Source organism: Nipponia nippon, unplaced genomic scaffold, assembly GCF_047370975.1.
Source record: "Nipponia nippon isolate SJK-2023a ecotype South Korea unplaced genomic scaffold, ASM4737097v1 scaffold_2, whole genome shotgun sequence".
NCBI lineage: Eukaryota > Metazoa > Chordata > Aves > Pelecaniformes > Threskiornithidae > Nipponia > Nipponia nippon.
Window position 1 is genome coordinate 10,775,405 of NW_028262336.1, and position 18,318 is coordinate 10,793,722.

The following is an 18,318-nucleotide window of genomic DNA, read 5'->3' on the forward strand; positions in this document are numbered from 1 at the left end:
GGACAGAGGTACACAAATGGCTGTTTACTGCGTCACAGCTGACATAACTGAAGTCCATCCTGATGCTTACCTGTGTAACTTCTTATCAAGTCCGTACTTTTAGAATAAGGAGGGAATGGGCTAGAAATTTCAGCAGTAGAAAGGCCTCTACCGAGAATGCCGTGTACTTTGATGTGCCAGTTCAGGAACTTGATTCAAGACCTTAACTGATCTCAGTTGTCAACACAGACTGAAGGAAGGGGAATGGAATACTTTATAAACTCACTACTAGCCAACATGAACAGTAACAAAGGAGAACCTGATCTATCACATGAACCACAGGTATATTCTCTAAATCTTCTAGGGAGGTCTTATAAGAACTCTGCACTAACAAAATAGTTAAGCAACCTGTAAAATCTAGAAGCATGCAATTTGAATCAAGACACCAAATGACCAGATGTGCAGGAGAATCTTGCAAGACCTTCTGTACAGGAACAGGAGTGGTTTTCTGATCGTCTTGAAGGATTTCCTTGACCCTGACTTTCCCTACATGCACATCTCTTTCTACATTGACCCCAAAACAACCTCAGCTCTTCTCCTCTTGCCATCTTCATCTGTACTGCCCACTACCTAAGACACATCCATCTTTCATCTTATCTTCCTCTTCCACTTCTGCAAAGCTACTTAAAATCAAGTAGCCAACTAATTTTGGCCGAATCAAGCAGCATTTAAGAGATTATTAAAAATAAGTATACACCCTGGTTTTATACTTTTCCTCTTCTCATATAAAGGGCATATAGCAGAAGGCATGCAATATTAAAACAGACAATGAACAAGTTCCATCAAGATGTATTCCTCCAAGGACACAATTTACAAATGAGCACAGGAAAGCTCACGCTTGTCTCCATTACTAAGAAATGGCTGTGTTAGCCATGAAGACCATGTCCAGCTTCTTGAATGAATCCAAATGTAATCTCTCCATTGCCACTTTATTCCTCCTCTATTCTTATTATTGTAACTTAAGTGCTTGATTTCTACACCTGGCTAACATATTTGTCTGAAAAAACTGCCAGCCTACAAAGTTTTTATTTTTAATGGATGCATAATTCTGGAATGCAGCAAGACAAAAGGAAGTTTGGACTTCACAGAAATGATGCCTTCCAGCTTTAGCCTACTTTCCAATAAACAACAAAGGGGAAAAAAAAAACACACCACACACAAAAAAACCAAAACCCCAGATCCTCAAAGACACAGAAAGCCTTTTAAGAAGAGTAGATGTACCAGAACCAATAATTTTGATAAGCTTGTGTTAATGACCTTTAAAAAGTAAAATCTGTGACAAAAAAAAAAAAATCTTTAAAATTACTTCATATATAGAAAAACTTCTGTGCAGTCTGCATCTAGTACAGTTTACAGAATTTATGGAACATCAGCTCTTACTTCATTAAGCAAGAGGACTATGAGAGGACATAATTTTATGCTAGATACCATACCCAGAAAGTAGATGCAATTCATATACAGTAAACAAACTTCTAAGCCATACTTTCTCTTCCTAGCAAGACTCATCCCATAGAGTACAGAATGACAGCACCATCAACTCTTACACAGCTATCATGTGTGGAACACAGGACAGAGAGGCAACACCATCACAATGTAAGCTTTTGGGTTTTGGGGGTGTTTTTTTGGTTTTGTTTTTTGTTTACTGGCACACTATCATTTCATCCACAGGCTCTTTGAGAACCAAAATTCATCACAAATTCTTCACAACAGAGTAATTTTGGTGTCATCAGGCAAATAAAGATCACAAGTACATTGGCACTGGTTCCTAAATTTTCCATTAGTATAAAAGTTAAAAGATTATTCAATAACCCTAATAGGTTAAAAGTATACCAATCAAATATATATAAAGAATGCTTCCAAATGCAGCCAGTTTCTCTTTTTCTTTATGACCTTTTATCCAGAAACCACAGAGACACTAACAGAAAACAAAACAGAAATGTAAGACTGAAAACCACAGAAACTGTCCAGGTGTCAACATGAGAGGCTTTTGGCTTGCCTTTTTTTAAAATTGGCTAAATTTCAATTGACAATCGTTTTAGAAACATCTTCAAAAACACTTATTGAAATGATCACTCTTACGTTTGCATTATAACATTAACAAATAACTTACTTAGGTTAATGCAGGCATATTTGGAAGCAAAGAAGCTAAAAACATTAACAGCTTCTTTTACTAACTTAGCAAGAAGTTTGCAGAGCAAACAGGTACCTAGACATAGGGCTCAGGAAACAAGTATACTTTCATTCAACTTTAAACTAGGACATGCATACAGATAAAACATCACCAGCAGATGACAGAGGGTACACTGAAGTCACAAAGATGTAGACTAATAAAGGCATGAACAGCTGGAACATTGCTTACACTTTCTTTTTTTTTTTTTCCCCCTTTAAGTTTGTACAGGAAACACAACTAACAATTTCAGCACAGGAGAAACAGTTCTATTGTACTCCCTTCCTCAAGCTTCAAACTCCATCAGTCAGGCAAAAATAATATAGTTGTCACCTTCTGAAACACAAATTCAGAGAGCCTAAAGTAGTTACTGTGATTCAGTGCACTTCATTACTATGTTCTGCTTTAAAATCCTTCCTTTCCAATCATAGCACAAGAACGGCTCAAATAAATGACAGTAAATATGCTAACTGCACCTTCTTCAAAAACTGTTTGCTTCACAAAAGACATCCTTGTATCACCAGTTACCCTTACGCAGGAAATGAAGTGGGTATTTGGAAAGAAGAAAGCAGCTCTAGCAACTAGATACAGTTACTAAGGCACTGTTTGAATGACTGTACAGAGCATATAGCAGACTTTGAAAAAGTGACACTGAAACTGGCTTTAATTTATTGCTAACTGTAAGCAAAACCATAAGTAAATCTGGGTTTCATACAACATAGGGAAGGCAAAATAAAACTTGTTTACATAATGCAACCATTTATGTCAAATTTCCCTTACCATAAAAAGTTCTTAGTTCCTTTGCAACACAATGACTTCTGTACATACAACAAATGGGATATTAAAAAAAGAACGCACAGGTTCAGTGCTGAACAATTCTTCCAGAGGTCCCGGTAAGAATGCATCTACAGTGAAAATGGTCCTTTACATACTTATGAACTCAAACAAAAAACACTCATCAAAATCTTTACTCATCATTAAAATAGTTCAAACTGTGTATTTTGCTCCTCTTAGGCAAACTGCTCCAAGTACATTCAAAATTGGACAGTCTTTACATACTTAAAAATCCTTAAACATTAAGCAAGCTTCAGACTCCCTGAAGCTGTCAAGCACAGGAGACTACCCCAGTATACTGAATAGCTATAACCATTGCTAAAGATCTGGAAGGAATATATGTATAAATCAAACAGAACAGCAGTGACATTTACAAGAATGTAGACATTTCACTGCTTCTACCAACACTTTCACCAGCTGTAAAACTATACTGCAACCCTGCCTCTGAGCTCAGGTGCAGACAGAATGGCAGGGATTCAATCCTCTGTTCACTTCCTCTCCATCTCCCGTTCTCCACTATCTCCTTTAACAAGGCGAGACTCTGGAAACAGCATCATATCTTTTATTTGAATAGATTTAAAGATATACCACACATGGCAGCATCTAATTGCCACAACACTGCTGTAGTCCTTCCCAAAACAAAACTGGAGATCTTGCACAGAAGTTCTTGAAATATTATTTTTAAAATACTAGGTAATAAAATCAAAAACCTCTTTGCTCACCACGAAGAGTACACATGAAGCGGACATTAATCCCTGTTATTAAAACTGAACCACTGCAAATCAGGAATCCATTAGGTTCCGGAAAAGGCTTCTCAGCACCAAACTAACATTTTCATCACCTTATGCTAACATCACAAAATATCTCAAAAATGTGAATATAGTTTTGCTCCATTTCATCACTTGTGAAAGCTCTAAGTCAATACCCATCATGGCTCCCACAGTTTTAAGAACTGGGGTAGGGAGGTCAAACTCAATCCAAGTAACAATCGCTCTCTCTCTGCCAGAGGAAAAACTACATATTGTAAGGTCCTGTGAACAAGTAATTACAATGAAATGAATGTTTTATGAAGGAAATGCACTTGGTTTTAAAGGTCACAAAGTGACAGATAAGAGTACAGAGTGGAACAAATCCAGCAAATTACTGATTGACCTGCAGGGTCAATGAATCCAAACAATAAATATTTCTGCTCTTTAAATAATTAAAAATGTCAAACACAATGGCTGCAGACAAACAGTGTTAAGAATGCAGACAGGCCAGACAATCTACTTCATATTTAAATATTTCACTTACCTGTCCTGTGACTGCTCCTCATACATTCTTTCCTTTCCTTCTTTGAAGAGTCTTATAGCCCGTTTTGATTTTTTCATGAGACTGTCAATGTAGATTTTAAAATATTCATTCTCGCTGAGTTGTGCAAGTTTCTGGTTGTCATCATATTTGCTCAGTATAAGTCGCAAATGTTGATAAGTGTCAGGTAAAATGTCAAGTATGTAAGGTGGGCTGTTTTTGAGTTGAAGCTTTGGGTTTTGGCACAATCTTACCTATAAGCAAAAACAAGAGAATGTAAAAGACAAGAAATATGTTGGAGCAAAAACTGATCTGACATCTTAAAACTAATAGGTGTAAGCATACTTCTCTAACCTCCAGGCACAAAGAATTAAATCCTACTTCATTTATATTCCATGAAATCCCAACATAGTCTCTAATGTCAAAAGATGTAAAATTTAACTTAATCCTGTCACATCTATGAAAAGCAAACAAGCTTACTTACATGGTTTGGGGTTTTGCTTTTAAAGTAAGAATGTCTTTGCCTGCCTACTCTATGCTAAGGAGTATATTATCAAAACACAGCACGCAACTAATACCAAGAGCAGTAGTTTCATACGGATCTGTTTGCTGCAGGTGAACTTCCTTATGGATGTTCAAACATCTACTAAGACCTGACCCTATAAATTATCTTGTTATCTGCTGGCTCTCTCTTTTCTCTATCCAACAATATAACCTCTTAGAACCTATAGGAATTTAAAGTTTGAGAGGTCTACACATATGAAAATGGTCTGAACGTTGCCAGTGGTTCAAAAGCTATTAGCTACGACAGACAGAAATTAAGTCACTCACAAACAGATATCATAAACCAGGAAACAAAACATTATAAACTCAATGTTTTCCAGTTCATGGTTGTAATAAAAGATAACATCTTAATGGACTTGGAATCATCATGTTCCTAAATGGCACAAAAATTAATAGAATAATATATATTACTTAAAAGAATAAGCTTCAGATGAATTGAACACCTTTATTTGAACCTAGTCTCCAGTGGAAATGTTTCTGGAAGAAGGTGGTACTGGTTTTGTTTCCTGAACATATACAAGGTTGGCGTAATTATCTCCTGGCTACCTAAATTCTCTGGTAGTTTGTTCTGTAATGTTCTGTACTAGAGAGTGAAAGGGATCGAAACTAATGGGTAGTTTTTGAGTGCTATTGCATTGAGCTATCCACGCTCAGCCAAAACACTGCAGAGGGACACGTTCTAGGCGTGTGTGTGCAGCTGTACATATGCAAATACTTATGAAAAAATTAAGTCCATGTGGTATAGAAGTTTTATAGGCATCATTTGGAGATCGCCACATTATATATTAGTGACTTTGACATTCTTTTGAGGTAACTAACGAGGCTGTAAAAACATCTTAATACTGCTGAAAGCAGACTCCTATTCTTACTAATGTATCAACCTCAAAAAAAATGCCATCTTGAGCGTTTCTGGAGGGGAAACAAACTTGTATCCTATAACATTCACCTCTCTAAACTCAAAGCTATATTGCTATTGCTGACCTCTCCTTCGATTTCTAGATCTACACCATTAAGAAATTCACTGCCTTCAGACTGTTGCCACTAACAGACCTTCATGCACCACAGAGAGCACAGCAAACACATAATTGTTTTCATTCGAAACGTAAACACAAAAACACACCAGGCAATTAGATTTAGGTAACTGGGGTCATAGTGGAGATAGAAGAGTGGACAAGTCAAGCCCTAACAAGGTTTAAAAAAGAAGTCTATTCTATTAGAACAGTGCAAACTCATAGCTACTATGGAAATGTTAGCACCATTCAGAAACAGTATTTAAAACATGACATTTGCAATAGCTGCCCTCATTTCACTGATCCACTGTTACTTTGGTAATTGCTATTATTCTTTCACCTATTAGACCAAGTAATGGATCAGGAGCCCTTCTGATGTGTTGTAGAACAGAGAGTCCTTCCCACAGAGAAACTGCCCATCCCAGTAGGAAACAAAAAGACAGCAGATGGATGCAGGCAAATACGAGTACATGAACACAATACTGTTCAACATACTAAAGAGTGGTTCAGGGCACTAGCAGTTAAGTATTTCTAGATATAAACAGCAAAGGAATTCCTCTTAAGTTGAGGAAGAAGCTGGAAGGAAAAAAAAAAAAAAAAAAAGAAGTAAAGCATAAAAATGCTTGGTCATCTCTTTATCAGGTGATGAAGTCTGGAACTGCAGTCGCAAGAGACTTTGTAACTGAAAATAGCTTGTTTATATTTCATGTGATAAAGAGAAGCTGATCAGGATAAAGAAAAGAAGAACACGGTCCAAGTCATGGGTTAGGAGATGCCTGCAGCCGCAATCTCAAAGAATAAACGTCGGATATGATGGCATTATTTCAAGGTCAGAAAAGCAAAGCTGAACTTACTGATATACAAAATAGCAACTGGATGAGAGTTTTAGGTGAATGGATTGATGCAGAAGGTTATATTTGTCTGTGAATCACATCTCAATCTGAAATATTCAGACCCAACTTTTAAAAGAGCAGTTCAAGTAAAGGAGTTGCCTGAGTGAAGGCAGGATGATGGTATCACACCAGAAGATCAAGAAAGGAACTAACAAGAGAAACTTATGAAGGAGATTAAACATTTTCTTCTAGTTACACTGAAGTTAAGCTGACAGGTAGAATTCTTTAAGGAGATTTCAGAAACATGAGCAAAGACTTTTACATGTGTAGACAGATCTGAAGATCATCCATGCCGAGACATACGTGAATTTCCTTTTGTATAATAGTTAGAAGAACTGGAATCCCAAAGACAGAAGTGAAAATCTTTATGAAAAACGTAGACCTTTTTCATCTGAACTTTTGTTCTCTGTGATTTCTGATTTAATGAAAACTTGAAACAAGATTGACATTCTCCCAAAGCCAACTATAGACAACACAAATCAGTATCACTGATTAGGTGTTACAACTTTCTGGAGCAAAAAGCACAAAGGAAAAAAAACAGCTGAAAAGAGGAAAATATTTATTTAGGGGAAAAAGTGAGCAATGAGAGACCACAAGCAGAGAAGGCTGAAATCATTTTGAATTGCCTATTTCTCCTAACTTAAATCCCATGATCAAAGAATTAGTTCTCTTTCTGAAGCCTATCTTTTCAATCAGATGTGCCAACAAACACAATGTAAGTGATTTCATACATATCAGAAATACCATTAAAAACAACAGGAAAAAGCAAATTGCTTATGCTGGTTGGTGTATTGCCAACAGTTGGTCATTCAACTATACAAAAAGAACAGTTATAAGGAAGAATTAGTTTCTCTTTCAGATGTTCCAGAAAGTCTTCTTCAGTCCAGTATCATTACGCACAGTCATACACACATCAAAACAGGATCCTGTGGTCATCATGGTTTACAAGGCTTCACATTCTGCTGACTTTATAGAGGCAAATACAGCACATAGTACTAGAACCTTCAACTCCAGAACAAACCTTTAAGTCATACAAAAATGCTTCTACAGTATAACTCAGTCTTACTCATTCTCACTGAAAAAATGCTAACATTTAGTTCAAGTCAGTGATCCAGTGAAGCAGTACAAGGCTTTCTTCACTTTATAGAGTACACAAGGTTTCAGTCCAAAGGAAGTAAGTTTGCACAGAGATGGTTGGTAAACCATATGGTTTCCAGAGTCAGGATGTCCTGACACATACCACAGCAGTTCACAATTAAAAGTAAGCAATAAGAAATGACATCTGCTGACGCAAAAGATTTACCAATGCACCAGAAGTGGCACACATACCTTTCTTCAAAAGAAAACAGAACCCAAAACAAAACAACCAAAAATAAAGACCTCCATATTGCGCTTTACAAAGCAACCCTCACCAACACTTTAGGAGCGGACATGAATCATATCACTGTGTGATTTGTGTATTGTTATGACTGGAAGTAAGCATGTATATATTTAGCAAGCATTCAGTCTAAAAAATGAAAAGTAGTCAGTCAGCAAGTTAGTAAGAAATGTCTCTCTCATTGAGATAAACTGAAACAAAGCTGAGTTCCTTTCACTACCTCGCTGAGGGTAAATCCAAGTATTTACTCCAGAATCACAGAAACAATAGAGTGTAATTCTTAGTGCAAAGAACTAAGGCATTACCCTAATCTACCAGAAAGAGATTTTGAAACGGTTAACTCGGGAACTTCCAGACAAGCTTACCCTAGTGCCTATGGAGAAAAAAAAAAACCAACCCCCTCTTCCTGCCTCTCCTCCTCCTCCTCCCCCCCGCCCCCGCCAACCAAAATAAATACCACTACTCATAACATTTTTGAAAATATTTGACATAAATTGTAAGGCATTATTTCGTAGCATCTTCAGAGATGAGAGTAATGGATGCCTATTGTATTTAGACAATGAATTTCTTAAGGAAAACTGTATCTTCTAGTCACTTTTTAAAGCAAACAATAAAGTTGAAAGCCCCGGACTCGTTTGACAGAACTTTTGTTCAAGCAAAGTACAGCAGCCCTAACACAATCTGTTTAAACACCTAATGCTAGTCAAAGACAATACAAGGAAAGTAACACAGCTTAAAACAGAGTAAGTATCTAATGAGTAGGACATCCGCTAAACATTGTTTTAAGCTGCAGTGAATGGACTAGAACAATCAGAGCACCAGTGCCCACACACTTCCAAAGTCACACTTCCAAACCGACTACTAACCTAGTATCTTCCACCATGCAGTACAAAAAAAGCCCATCACTTTGACACAACACAGACAGCGTACACGCAGCTCTGCAGTAAGATACTGAAACAATTCTCCAGAAAACCACAACACAAAATGCTACCAACAATGAATTCTGAAGAACTTAATGAGGGAGGGGCTAATCAGGAAATGGATGACATCTGAACATTATGCTCCTCCATCATACAGGCCCCTGCCAGAAATTACATTAAATGCAATGCATTTTGTTTTCCACAGAAGGATGGAAAGATGGGTTTTCTTTCTGAAAGAAGCCTTTTCGTCAAAATATAAGTAGAGGTGATCGATCACTGATCTTTTCAGCTGAGAATACAGTAAGTGATTGTTCACCAGCTACCACACTGCAATTGTGCCATATGTCTCCATACTGGAGGAATAAGCAATAACAATGCTGATGCTACATATTCACAAGGACAGCTGGCTGTGGAGGGTCATTCATACTTTCTTCTGATTAGAAAATGAGAAGCTTCCATTTCTCTGTTTAATCTTCCCCCCCCCCCCCCAACAGTGTATGCGGGACATAAAACTTCCCGTCACCTTTGACCAGGTAATACACTGAAGAATACCACGGTTATGATTGATGATTGTCTTTTCTAGATCCTTTGTGGAACAATGACCTTTAATTGACTTGGAAGGTTGCACATTAATGTAACAATTACATAAAATGCTGCAAGGAATAACCGATGCACACATAGTTTCGACTACTGTGCTCTGTATACTCACTTAGATGCTGCTGAAAACTTGGATGCTGACAAATGTTCATTTAAAGAAAACCACATTACTAAGTTCGAGAGGTAATACAGCTTTTACTCACTAAGTATGAGCTTTGGAGACGCACTCTAATTTGCTCTTAGGTAATTATTAAATAGCAAATCAAATTGCCATCCCCATTTCTATAGTCAGAGTCAAACAACTGGGTGGGCCATGACAGAACGCCCAAACAGTTTAGACAATATTGTTAATCCCCACAGCACAAAATAGAATTACTTTCAGGCCCAATGCATAAGAATACTGAAAAGTAATTGAAAGGTGCTGAAATATTCCTGTTTTAAAAAATCCTGTTCAGAATGCGTCACAATTTTATCAGCTTGAAACCCACAATAGTAAAGTGTGCACAATAGTACTGCCAACTCTAAATAGCCTGAGCAGTAAATTAACTTAACTACTCCCATGTTTACATACTATGCATTCTCTCCCAAAGTCAAGATAACCATTATCCTCTAATAATAATGCACAGCTAGTTTCTAGGTTTTAAAATCATTAGGTTTAGAATCTCAGAAAAAAAAAAAAAAAAACATGTAATTTATGTGTGGTTTAAAGGAAGACAGACTTATTTGTTAAAAATTTTTTTTTATTAATTTACAGGATATGAACTGTCTAAAACAAACATCATGTTTTAAAACAGTAATTTGCTTGCTAGAAGTTCAGAGATACATGGTCAACTTGCTTATACAATGCTAGCACTGAAAAGCAGGGCTAGCTTTCCAAACCATAAAAGGAATATTATCCTTTGCATTGCAAAGGAATTAAACAAAATATTTTTGGCTCCTAATGGTAAAGCTACTGCTTACCCATGAGAAAAGCAGGAGGGAAACTGGACATTGATGCTAACAGTTGATGCCCCTTTAATAATGCAGTTAGTATTGTAAATTCATATAAAAAAAGACATACCAGTAAACCTCAAAAAGTTCAGATCCCAGTGGATGAAGTATAAAAAGGAAGATGCAGATGTAAGATACACAAACCGGTAACAATTCACATTCACTGATTATTTACAACAAGATTTTTTTTTTATTCCCTGCAAATATGTTGCTTACAGTAACTTTTACAAACAGGGCTCTAACCAAGAGCACCATCCCAACGTTCTGTCCTGCTAAAAAACTCTTTCAAAACCCTTGATTGTTTCAAACTGGTAACAGAAGTTTAAAGAGAAAACACTTAAGCAGAACTGCAACCTTCTGCCTATTCTAATAGCTGAAGCCCATGAAAAACAAACATTACCACGAAATCTGAACAATTCTAAAGCTTGACATACAACCAATTCTACACAGAGAAGTTTGCATGGTATCTGAGTAGCCAAAACTTTTATATATATCATAAAACCACTCTCATAGTATAGTTCTTAGAGAATAGCAACATTTGCAGTATTGATTAATCCCTTATTGTTGAAAACAATTCACAGAAAAACTCATCTGCCAAAGGAGGAAATTACAGAAAAAAATGAAGGGAAGGTAAAGAATGGCAATTTAAAAAAAAAGAAAAAAACATACACCAGAAATTATTGAGCTCTGCCCCTAGTTTTTAAGGCTGCTCTTTTTTTATCCTTTGGTCAAGATAATAGCTTTGCTTTGTTTCCATTCTCCCTTTCCCTAACATCTTTAGAATGGGAGAAAACTTTAGCTACCTCATTGCAGCAAGAAGATGGTTATCACAGCTATTATAGTTAAAGAATAAACAAGGATAATGACTGTTTTTACAACAAGCAAAATAGGCCTCAAAGCCACAATCTTACTATGGGTGGCACCCCACCGACTTTGCAGAGCCTACCGCCTTCACTAGGTATTAATTTGATCAATGACCCACCACAGAAATCAGTCGTAGGACACACTCCAGAAATGGGATTTGAAACAACAGTCGATCAAGTAGGTTTCTATTTCTGATTTTAATCCTTGGTTTTGATCTAGGCAGAAGAGAAAATGACCTTCCTGTGCCTACTGCCACATAAGGCTAAGAGACTTAAATTTGTTTGCCAACATATTAAATTTGCTCAAACACATCCTTTCACTATAAGTACCAAAGGCTAAAAACTCAAGCAGCAAGCTACAGTATTCTCACACTATGACATCATCCTGTCTGGTATACTTTGATATAATTTGGAAATAAAATTTGATTAACTGAGAGCAGCTTAAAGAGGATACATTAAAGATCCAAATTGAGGACACTTATCCAGTAAAATGAAAAAGAAAGCACAGCACAACGTCCAGCCTTCCAGTGACTTCTACAGAACAGGCCTTACTGGCCGTTCTGATGCTCTGTTGCAATAGTGACAAATACAGTTATCCTATATTAGCTGAGTAAAAGCAATCCACAAGTCCAAGCAGGGCGGGTTAAGATTTTCTGGTAACTGTGAATATACAAACCAATCAGGGAACAACCTTACCATATAGATTTGTAAATGGCCTGTCACAGAGGGAAATTAAGCCGTACATTCCTCACGTGGTTTCAACAACAACGAACCAGATTTCTGGTTTCCAAGCCAAAAACTTCCTTCTACTGAAGAAGAGTGCCTGCTTCTAAGTATTTATACTTGCAGTTCTTATTACAAGATACTTGCTGTTTACAGCATCCTGATCGTTAACAGGGAAATGTCAACAAAGTCTTTGTGATAATAATCATTTCTATCAAGGCTGGTTTTTAAGATTATCATCATCATCAGAAATTGTGGTGGAAATACAGATGCTATTCTTGGAGCATCAAAAAGGAGAGCATACCAGGACTCAATCAAATACTTCGAAATTACCACTTGTCAAGGCATATAACATGAAATGATCTCCACCATGTCAGTATAACTGCTTATGAACTTTAACAAATGCTCAACATCTGCATTTTACTAGAGCCACAGGGAAAGCAAACAGTTACAGTAATTTATGAAGAATCACTGAGTTGAAAACTCGTAACTCTTGCCATACAGACCCAAGGCTAACAGGTAGTAATCCTCACTCCCCAGCAGTTTCAAGAGGAAACTCTGAAGCGTCCCCTCATATGCAAAACAGAGCACCTGCATCTCCTGAACAGTTATCCATGTTATAATCGAACTGTTCCTGCCATTGGTAAGGAACTCTCCTAGCTAATCTATCATCATACAAGCTGTCCTTTTGTATAACACTAGACAAAATGTATCAGGCTGGTGCAGAGAACTACACCATCTAAAAAGCTATGGTCTATCCTCCCACTTCCTGAAACACGAGTTTCAGTACAGTGTATTTCTAGTTTCAAAATGAAGAGCAGAAGCACTTAAAAATCATTAAAATGCAGAACACACACTCAAAAGTTAGGCGTGCCATACTAATCTGTTTACTAAACTGACAAGAGTGACATCCCCCCGTCCCCACGCACATTCCTAAAAGCACAAAAGTATCTATGTTGCCATCATGAGCATGTCTCACAGGACAGTTAGCTTAACTGAAGTTTCATACTTCAGAGAGGTCTTGTTTGCAGACTAACAATGTGATCCAACACCAAGCACACAGAATATGTGATTACAAGTCTAAGTTAAGCAGCTTTTCCTTAGGACAGCTCTTCAAGTTTGAGTCATTTTAAAGGATCTGAAAAAAACAGTAGCCTAAGGCAAACACAAACATTTGTTTTCCCTCCACAAACCAAGATTAAAAAAAAACATAGCCAGAGGCCATAGGAAAAAAAAAAAAAAAAAGACAAATGGTGCTTAAATAACCTAAAACATAAGCCCCCTTACTTCCCGAGGCACAGGCTGCATAGCAGCTAGAGCTGCAGGAAGACGCCGTTACCCCATGTGTACCTATTTAAATAGCCCCATTCTTCACTGCGCGCATACAGGAACGCACACAGACACTCACCACTTTGTCCATAAGCTTCCAGGTCTTCTCCACCGTCCTCCGGTCGGCAGCTGCCTGCTTGGGGGGGCCCACAGCATCCTGGATGGCATCAATGAAGCCCAGGATCCGTCCCTTGCGCGGGTTCCGGCCGTTGAGGGAATTGGCCATCTGGGAGCCAAGCTGGCCGCAACGACAGAGAAACACAGACTCACAAGGTGCTCCGAGAACATCTTGTCATAAAACTCGCCGCAGCCAGTGAGGTAACACTTCCTTCTTCACAGGCAGGAAAGGGCAAGACCAGGGCATGTTTAGGAACAAGTTTAACTTTTCACGACAAACAGCGTAAACCCACCTGGCCCGAGCTTACCCTGGCAGAAGCGATCCCGGATTTACTGTCAACACCGAGAGGCGGGAGGGGGGAACCCGCCCGCCGCTGCCCCGGGGCCCGGCCCCCCCCGCGCCCCTGCCCCCGCCGGCCCTCGGCCCGGGACCCCGGGGCAGCGGCGGGCACATGCCCCTCACCACACAACAAAAGCGGAAGACGCCCGGCAGCGGCGGGGAAGGGGAAGGAGAAGGAGGAGGAGAAGGAGAAGAAGGGGGGAGCAGAAGAAGGGCAGCGGGCAGGCAGAAATCCTGCGCCCAGGCAGCGGGGGCGGGCGGGCGGGCAGGGACCTCGCTCCCGGCGCAGGCATACGTACAGACCGGCACCGCGCGGCTTCGTGCCAGGAGCGAGAGGAGCCGCCGAGAAAAGCCAGGAACGGGCGGGGCGGGGGGGGGCACCCTCCTCAGCCCCCCGCGGCGGCCGCTTCCCCCCTCCTCAGCCCGGGGCGGCGGCGGAGCGGAGCGCAGGCGAAGCGTCTCGTCGGACCAGGCTCTCCTCCCTCCGGCGGCGGCGGGGCTTCACTGCCCCGGGAGGCAGGCGGAGCGCATCCCGCGCCCCGTCCCGGCCGCCGCGCCCGGGGCGGCCGTTGGCGACCGCCACGCCGGCTCCGCGCACACGCCGGCCGCCCCGCAGGACTCTGCCCTGTGGCGCTGCTGCTCCTGCTGCTCCTGCTGCTGGTGGTGGTGGCGGGCGGCCGCTGCCCCGCAGGGCAGCACGGGGAGCTACTGCCCCGCCGCCCGCATCGCCCTGCCCGCAGCGCAGCCCGGCCCGCCCGGTGGGTGGGTGGGTATGTGCGCGCGTGTGTGGAGAGAGAGAGAGAGCGCGAGCCCTACAGACACATGCAAGAGAGAGCTAGAGACACACGCACAGGTCCGTGTGTGGCACCGCTGGCAGCCCCCGGCAGGCTGTGGTCTCCCCTCACTCCTAGAAAGTGAGGCTGGCTCCCGAGCGGCGGCGGCCCCGCTCCGGCTGCCGCTCCCGCCCCCTCCCCGCGGCGCTCTGGCGGCCGCTCCTCTCCTCGGAACATGCCCGCCCCAGGACAACACTCGGCCCCGCGCATGCGCGGCGGGAGGGCGGGCGGCAACGCCGGGGAACCGAGCCCCCTTCTCGCAGGCGGGAGCCACCGTCTCGGAACAGCCAATCAGAAGAGGAAACCGTGTTTGATTGACGTGGCCGCCAGCAAGCGAGCGTGGAGCTGGGAACGGGGCGGGGTGGCGGCCGGGAGAGGGCTTGGGAGGTGGGGAGGGGGCGGGAAGGAGGGGGCTGGCCGGGCTTGAGAGTGATGGGAGAACGGACCAGTGGTGAAGCTCGGAGGGAGGGGGCGGAGCTTCCGGTCCCGCCTCGTCACGGTTGCCCGCCCAGTTCGGGGCTGAGGGGGCCGCTTGAGGTCTCTTGGGGGCGTGAGGGGCGCTGGGCGGGCCCCGGCTTCCAGGCGAGCCCGAGGTTGTCCCTGGCTACAGACACGGCCAGGGGCTGCCGCAGCGTGTCCCTCCCTCCCTCCCTCCCTGCGCTGGTGAAGTTGTGGTGCCCCTGCCTGCTGGAGCACTTGATGTGCCTTAAAAGTGCATAGTCGTTATTGCTGCCTTTTTCAGTGTTCTGCCTTTGCACTTCCCCTTCGCGCTTTTGAGAGTTTGTTGTTTGGGGTTTTTTCGTGGCTACAAAGAAGAGGAACTTCTTCTGTGTCTCTGTTTTTTTTTCTTGTTTTTTTGAGAGGGAGGGAGGTTTGTTGTTAAAGCAAGTGCTGAGGTTTCCCATCTTGGAAATGGGCTGGAGAGCTGCGTGGAGGTGTGAGGGCTGTGGGGCTCGCTCTGAGAAGCCGTGAGGGAATACGTGAACACTTCCTAGTTAAAAATGCCCCTTTATGTATGCTTGTTTTAATACGAGCACTTTCCCTGGGGATATGGTAAATAAAACCCAAATGATTAGTGTGTTACGCTTCTATTTTAGGGCAAGTTTTCCTCTCAAATTTGTACATTACCTGCGAATGCTGGAAAGGAAGGAGTGAGGCTTACCTGCATAGGGTACCAGACAGTTGACTTCAGAGTCTTTTGAAGATGTTCCAGGGAGTAATTATGCTTTGCAAGTATTAATCTTCTAATTAATTATCGTACAAGGAAACAAAAACACAACACTTAAAAGCTTTGAGGCTGTTTTCTGAAGACAATATTATTAGAGGAGTGTTTTTAAGTTTCGGTTTTCTGAATATCAGCAAGTGTTTTTTCTGTAGTAGTTTCCTTTGTAAAGATTTTTAAAAAACGGTTTGCCCTTTTTCTTGATTTTTTTTCCCTAGTTTTTCTGATTTTTAGCTTTTAATAAAATAGGAGTCAGGAAGAGCAGTAGAAAAAGTCGTAGAGTGTTTCAGTGTCCCTTTTATTTATATTGTCATTTATAGGTATTTTTAGTGCAGGTATTTCCCCATTTATTTAAAATGTGTCAAGTTACTCGTCTGGGCACATGTGCAACAATAAAATCATATCAATAATGTCTTCCTCAAAGGTCATTGTTCCTCTATAGCTTCAAAATTTGAATTGGCAGGTACTTGCCTTAAGTGGGTTGGAAGCTTCTCATTTCACTGTCAGCTCTGTAAATTATTCCCTTCCCTGTGTTGTTTTAAATGTTGGTTTAAAACTCTTCTCTGGCAGCTCTCCCTATCCATTTTTTGTTCAGAGCTCAGCTTGCATAAGACTAGGTTGGTAGTGACTGCTCACGTTTTTGCTATCTCTTGTTTGGTTGTGGATAAAGCAGAGGATCTGACATTTTTTCTGAACTTGTTAAATCATTGGTTCTTTTTCTTGATTGTTTTGTTTTCATTGTTGTTATGTCATTCTCTTCATATTCGACACGCTGCCAAGAGCTATGATCTGTGAGTTGCACTTGGTAGCTGTCTGGGGCTGAGTCATGTTGTCTCGCAGTTCATCTGAGTGCAGAGCCAGGAGGAGCGAGCAGCTTTGTTCCCTGCATCCCTGTGTATGTGTGTTGTGTTATTAAGAGAACAGCCAGCTCTGTGGGGAAAGTGAGTGGTTTTCAAACAGCCTTTTTTCATTGCCTGTGCTGTAAGTACAGATATTCTGGGAATTACAGTCCTCAGAGGGTCATATGAACGTATATTGGAAGCAAGCCAGCTGGGAGAAGCAGGTGAAAGAGATACCTATGGCTTCAGTATCAGGGGTGTTAAAGATGGGTCAAGCTTTTGCATGCTATGCTATGAAAGGAGTAGAAGACAGAGCGTTGCTTTTGTGGTTTCAAGCACGCAGAGTGAAAGGACTGTTTGATAGAAGACAGCTGAGAGGTAAGGCTGAGAGTGGAGGAGCAAACAGCTGCCAGGTGCTCGAAGTTGGAGGCATGTGCTTGGTAGCAGTGGAGAACATAAGGACATATCTTGCCCGCTGAATCTATGGGGTGCATAAGGAGAAAAGGCCCTTGAAAGGGTGGCGGCTGAAGGCACTGGCCACCTGGAATATTTTGATGCAGGCCGCCAGCAGTATATTAATGTAGCTATCCAGAGGGACATGTGAGAAGGTATTCCCGCTGCCCAACTTCAGGCTCTCTAACAGCCTCAATTAAGAAGCTAGTCTGCTATGTATATAGTTCCATTGAGAGACCACAGGGTGATTCAAAGCAGAAGCCTAAGTCAGATACTTGATTCTCTTTGGGAAAGAGCATCTTTCTGTTTGGGCTATATGGAAGGTACATAAGTAAGTTTGATATCTAATTAAGGCCCCCAAGTTATGTACCTACAATTAAAATGCCTCCACAGATCTCTCTTACTCATAAGCTCTCTGACTAAATATTTATTTTACTTGTTATTATACTACAGAACATGACAGTTTGGATCTGCTACTTAGAAGTGTTTTAATCACTGTATGAAAACACTACAGAATGGAAATGAGGTAAATCTGAGGTGACAAATTTTGAGCATTCCACATTACGTGAGACTGAACCTCAACCTAGTTAAGATACTACCCAGTCATGTAATGATGTCTGGATGACTGCTGTAAGGATTTGGTAAAATCCTGTAATGAAAATGATGGAGTGAAGGTGGCTGTGAGTCAGGATATAAAGGAATCAAGACAGTGTGAAAAAAGCCTTGTTTTGAACTCTTAAATCCCTTTGTAAGGTAAGGATTTCAGATCCAAGTGTTTTACTGAAAGGCAAAATCATGACTTCTTGAAAAGCCCAGCTGCTTGGTAGACAGGGAAAAAACAGAGATACAACAAATTAAAATTAAACTAACAGTTTATCATTTATCCATTGCAGTATTTTCCTATCTTTAACTATCCT

At 41.1% G+C, this 18,318-nt stretch overlaps 1 protein-coding gene across 4 annotated transcripts in view; it reads right to left on the reverse strand.

Annotated features, from left to right (window-relative positions):
- CBLB (Cbl proto-oncogene B) overlaps window positions 1–15,064 on the reverse strand; it is a 137,081-nt gene extending 122,017 nt beyond the window's left edge. The window contains exons 1-3 of one of the 4 annotated variants that reach the window (XM_087757278.1): window positions 14,906–15,064; window positions 13,677–13,835; window positions 4,334–4,584 (exon numbers count right to left, since the gene is read on the reverse strand). In XM_087757278.1, coding sequence (XP_087613404.1) covers window positions 4,334–4,584; window positions 13,677–13,835; window positions 14,906–15,064 — 569 coding nt within the window. Of the gene's footprint in view, window positions 1–4,333; window positions 4,585–13,676; window positions 13,836–14,022; window positions 14,098–14,353; window positions 14,831–14,905 lie in introns of those variants that run through there. The other 3 variants (XM_087757282.1, XM_087757279.1, XM_087757280.1) reach the window with 3 other exon arrangements.
- Between the last annotated feature and the right edge of the window lie 3,254 nt (window positions 15,065–18,318).